Below are 5,161 nucleotides of genomic sequence, written 5' to 3'. Positions count from 1 at the left end.
CAAGCTACTAATTTCCTCAGATGTTGTCAATAACTATACTTACATCAATGGAATACTGATGCATAGAGAGAACATTTATGTGGGGTCTGGTCATGGCATAAGGCATTCTATACTTACTTCCATACAAGCCTCTGCTATTGGAGGACACTCTGGTATTCAAGGAAGCTATATGAGGGCAAAGGCTTACTTCTACTGGCCAGGCATGAGGAGTGATATTATTGAGTTTGTGTCCACTTTTGATGTCTGTCAAAGAACCAAAGGAGAGCACACTTACCCAGCTGGGTTGTTGCAACCATTACCAATACCTGAACATGCATGGCAACATATAACCATGGACTTTGTTGAAGGTTTGCCTAAATCTGGAGGAAAGGATGTCATTCTGGTAATCATAGATAGGCTGACCAAATATGGCAATTTCATTGCTCTTAGCCATCCTTTCTCTGCCTCAACAATGGCTCAGCATTTTCTCAACAATGTCTTCAAGCTTCATGGGTTACCAACTTCCATTACATCTGATATAGATAAGATCTTCATTAGCAAATTTTGGAAAGATTTATTTCAAACAATTGGTACCAGCTTGAATCTAAGCACAGCCTACCACCCACAGACAGATGGTCAGACTGAGAGGGTAAATGATTGCCTAATGAATTACTGGAGATGCATGACAAGTCATAAACCTAAAGCTTGGATAAAGTGTCTACCTTTAGATGAATGGTGGTACAATTCTAACTACCATACTAGCATGGCCATGACTCCTTTTAAGGCACTTTATGGATACCAGCCACCACATTTGGCCTTTCCACTCTCAGTCACTACAGCTGTGACAGACCGGAAAATTACGCCTGGCGCGCCTGGGCACGCAGGCCATAACTTCCCTGGTGCGCCAAGATGAAGCTACGATCCGTGCCTTAAAGCTAGGCCAATGCACGTAAATTTTTCCTTGCAAGCATGCTCGTAGAGCATCATCTAGATAACTTAGCTTCTACACCGTTCCAACTTACCCTTGTTCCGCAAAGGGTTTAAAGCCTTGAAGGCTATGGTCAATGCATATTGCATGCATCACTGGCTCTCGAGTCTTGTCCAGTCATAAGACATGCCTTGGACCTACGCATAGGCCATTGCAGGCCTAACACTACCCTTTAGCTTGGGCATTACTGAAAGCATGCACTTGTCTTGCTCGTGCCAAGGGTGCATCAATCAGGCTCATGTCGTACTCTCTTTAGGCTTATGCAAGCTCTGTTAACTTGCATATCGATGTAGCTTATTTTTGAGGCCATGCCCAATGCGCCATTGGTACATGCTTAAGTTGAATGCCTTGATAGGAAGTATGAGCATCCAAGGAATGGAATGCAACTAGCCTCATCAAGTTTAGCCACAATCATCTCTTGCGTCGAGCTACCGATTCAGATGATATGAAAGGCCGGAATGCCGCAATCATCTCACAATTAGATGATATGAGAGAAAAAGTGTTGGACCGGCAATTTTGCAAATCATTGCGGTTGCCTATGTACCCTTCCCTACTCTAAGGGACCAAGCACAGACCATAGTTCATCCAAGAAGGGACAGAAAACTTAAACCAGCTCGTTTGCGAGGTCGTGGCCAAGCAATAATGGTAATGACCTAGTCCGTGTAGGTCGTTTCGTCAAAGGAATATATGATATGCCTTATCGAACCTGTGGCATGGCACAGTAATTCCCATGCTTAACATGTTCCATTGGCAAGTCTACGCAGCTATAAATGAGCCCTAAGCATCATTTACAACGTTCCGGATAAGCAATAAAGCTTACTTGGTGCATGGTCCGCATATGTACCTTCAACCAAGTACCCATCCCTCTATATGTTAACTTGACATTTTTAAAACTTAGATTAGGGGAGAAAATATCATTCATCAACTCCCAAGGTCGTGATGGCCGCACATGACTCCCCTGGCCAAATGCAATGTACGGTCGTGATGGTTGTACGTTCAGTTCCGGCTCACTGACCAGTTCCAATGCCCGGTCATGATGGCTGAACATTTCTTGAGCCAGGTCCAGTGAAGGGCCGTGATGGTTGTATGTCCGACTTTGGCCCATTGGCCACATTGATGTCCAGCCGTGATGGCTTTCCGCTGCCAACCCGATGTCCAGCCATGATGGTTGTCCGCTGCCAACCCGATGGCCAAGGGTCAACGTTCCTTTTTCTACGCAACGGAAGCTTTGGATGAAGCTTCATCTCGGGTCATGGCGCATCTTTTATCATGCCCCATGCTAAAAACACGGGGTGTTACAATATTCACCCCTTTAAAGAATTTCGTCCCCGAAATTCAAAACAAAACTATTGTGGACTAACTCTTCGGTTTGGATTCCTGAGCAAAATTCCCATACCAGATGCTCAGAAATCACGGGTTTCTTCAAGTTTGTCATGGAACATCAATTAGGATCTTCTGAGCAAATATTCCATACCGCATACTCAGGAATCCAAAAATAGTCCACAATGTTACCAAGAATCTCAGTTGGCCAGTTGCCAAAAGGATATCTAAACAAGGTATCCTAAATGTGCATCCCATACTACACACTCAGGGGTCCCTAAAGTTCTCAAAGTTGGTACCAACAAACTGTAGTACTATGTGGAACAGGATCCAGTTGCCTACCGTCCCTAATGGTCATCCAGGTTGTCACTCGTAAGCGGGATGCTAGCAGGGCCTGACAACGCACACCATTGGCCAGTTGCCAACGTGTGGGGATGATCAGTTCCATTGTCTACCCACCGTCCCTGAAGGTCTTCTGGATATCCACTTGTAAGTGGGGTGCCACTTAGTCCAGGAAAACTCACAGCACCCAAACAAGCTCAACTCGATTCACACAGTAACTGGCATAGCATTTACAAACTCCTTTCCGCGCAAAAGTTGGCATACTCTCCAACTTTATTTCCTTTTTAAAGGAAAATTACTCGTTGACGAGTCCACTCCGCACAGTCCCTAGAGTTATCTTGGAACTTGCTCTGATACCAACTCTGACGGACCGGAAAATTACGCCTGGCGTGCCTGGGCATAACTCCCCCGGTGCGACATGATGAAGTTAAGATCGGGAATTAAAGCTAGGCAAATGCACGTCCATTTTCCTTGCAAGCATGCTCGTAAAGCATCATCTAGCTAACTTAGCTTCCACACCGTTCCAACTTACCCTTGTTCTGCAAAGGGTTTAAATACTTGAAGGCTATGGACAATGCATCTTTCATGCATCACTAGCTCTCGAGTATTGTACAGGCATAAGACATGACTTGGACCTACGCATGGGCCATTGCAGGCCTAAAACTACCCTTTAGCTTGGGAATTACTGAAAGCATGCACTTATCTTACTCGTGCCAAGGGTGCATCAATCAGGCTCATCCCGTACTCTCATTAGGCTTATGCAAGCTCCGTTAACTTGCATATTGATGTAGCTTACTTTCGAGGCCATGCCCAATGCGCCATTGGTACATGCTTAATTTGAAGGCCTTGGTAGGAAGTATGAGCATCCAAGGATGGAATGCAACTAGCCTCATCAAGTTTGGCCACAATCATCTCTTGCATCGAGCTACCGAGCCAGATGATATGAGAGGCCGGAATGCCGTAATTATCTCACAATTAGATGATATGAGCGACAAAGTGCTGGACCGGCAATGCTGCAAATCATTGCGGATGCCTATGTACCCTTCCCTACTCTAAAGGTATCAAGCACAGACCGTAGTCTATCCACGAAGGGACAGAAAACTTAAACCAGCTCGTTTGCGAGGCCGTGGCCAAGCAATAATGGTAATGGCCTAGTCCGTGTAGGCCGTTTCGTCAAAATGCATATAGGATATGCATTATCCATCCCGTGGCATGACATAGTAATGCCCATGCTTAACATGTTCTATTGGCAAGTCTACGTAGCTATAAATGAGGCATAGGCATCACTTACACCGTTCCGGCTAAGCTATAAAGCTTACTTGGTGCATGGTCCGCATATGCACCTTCAACCAAGTATCAGTCCCTATATATGTTAACATGATATTTTTACAACTTAGATTAGGGGAGAAAAAATCATTCATCAACTTCCAAGGCCGTGATGGCCGCACATGACTCCCCTAGCCAAATGCAATGTACGGTCGTGATGGTTGTACGTTCAGTTCTGGCTCACAGGCCAGTTTCAATGTCCGGCCATAATGGTTGAACATTCCTGAGCCAGGTCCAGTGAAGGGCCGTGATGGCTGTATTTCCGGCTTTGGCCCATAGGCCACTCCAATGTCCAGTCGTGATGGTTGTCCGCTGCCAACCCGATGTCCAGCCATGATGGTTGTCCGCTGCCAACCCGATGTCCATCCATGATGGTTTTCCACTGCCAACGCATTGTCCAAGGTCCAATGTTCCTTTTCCTACTAACGGAAGCTTTGGATGAAGCTTCATCTCGGTCCATGGAGCATCTTTTAGCATGCGCCATGCTAAAAACACCGGGTGTTACAATAGTTGTTGCAAATGTGGTAGAATATATCAAGGAGAGAGACCAGATGCTGAGTTTGCTCATGGAGAATCTACACAAGGCTCAAGAAAGGATGAAGTTCTTTGCAGATAAAAACAGGAATGAAAGATCATTTGATGTGGGAGATGAGGTGTATCTAAAGTTACAGCCCTATAGGCAAACCTCCATTTCACTAAGAAGAAATCTCAAGCGATCAGCCAAGTATTATGGACCTTTCAAGGTAATTGAAAAGATTGGTTCAGTAGCATACAAGCTCCAATTGCCAGTCGGGTCAAGAATACATCCAGTCTTCCATGTATCCCAACTCAAGAAGTTAGGAACAACTATGTTATCGATATCACACTTTCCATTAGTAGATCGGCAAGGACAGATCAAGGTTGAACCAGCAGCACTGCTAGGGTAAAGGAATACTATGTGCAACAATATTTTTATTCCTCAAATCTTGATACAATGGGCCAACTCCAACACAGATGATGCTACTTGGGAAGATGTGGCACAAATCCGAGCTCATTTTCCAAAATTCTATCCTTGAGGACAAGGATGCTTTACAGAGGAGAGTATTGTCATGTAACAGGCCGCCCCTTATATGTTCTTAAGCGCACTTAGCCAGATTGCTATGTGTGGCAAGTCAAAGTCCAAAGACTTTCCATAGGAAAATAGCATGTGATGTTGTGACGGACCGG

The 5,161-nt window shown here is 45.1% G+C and overlaps 1 protein-coding gene across 1 annotated transcript; it reads left to right on the top strand.

Moving 5' to 3' along the window:
• The first annotated feature begins 4,437 nt into the window (after window positions 1–4,437).
• On the top strand, window positions 4,438–4,881 carry LOC113359816. Its single transcript, XM_026603393.1, has one exon. The coding sequence runs from the start codon at window positions 4,438–4,440 to the stop codon at window positions 4,879–4,881; it is 444 nt and encodes a 147-aa protein (XP_026459178.1).
• The last annotated feature ends 280 nt before the right edge of the window (window positions 4,882–5,161 follow it).

Source organism: Papaver somniferum, chromosome 3 (assembly GCF_003573695.1).
Source record: "Papaver somniferum cultivar HN1 chromosome 3, ASM357369v1, whole genome shotgun sequence".
NCBI classification, from domain to species: Eukaryota; Viridiplantae; Streptophyta; class Magnoliopsida; order Ranunculales; family Papaveraceae; genus Papaver; species Papaver somniferum.
Note: the sequence above shows the minus strand (reverse complement) of the source record. Positions and strands in the feature narration are given on the sequence as shown.

Bases quoted from the DNA above. Each gene is read 5' to 3' on its own strand.
- LOC113359816 (XM_026603393.1), top strand. From the start codon at position 4,438: ATGCTAAAAACACCGGGTGTTACAATAGTTGTTGCAAATGTGGTAGAA.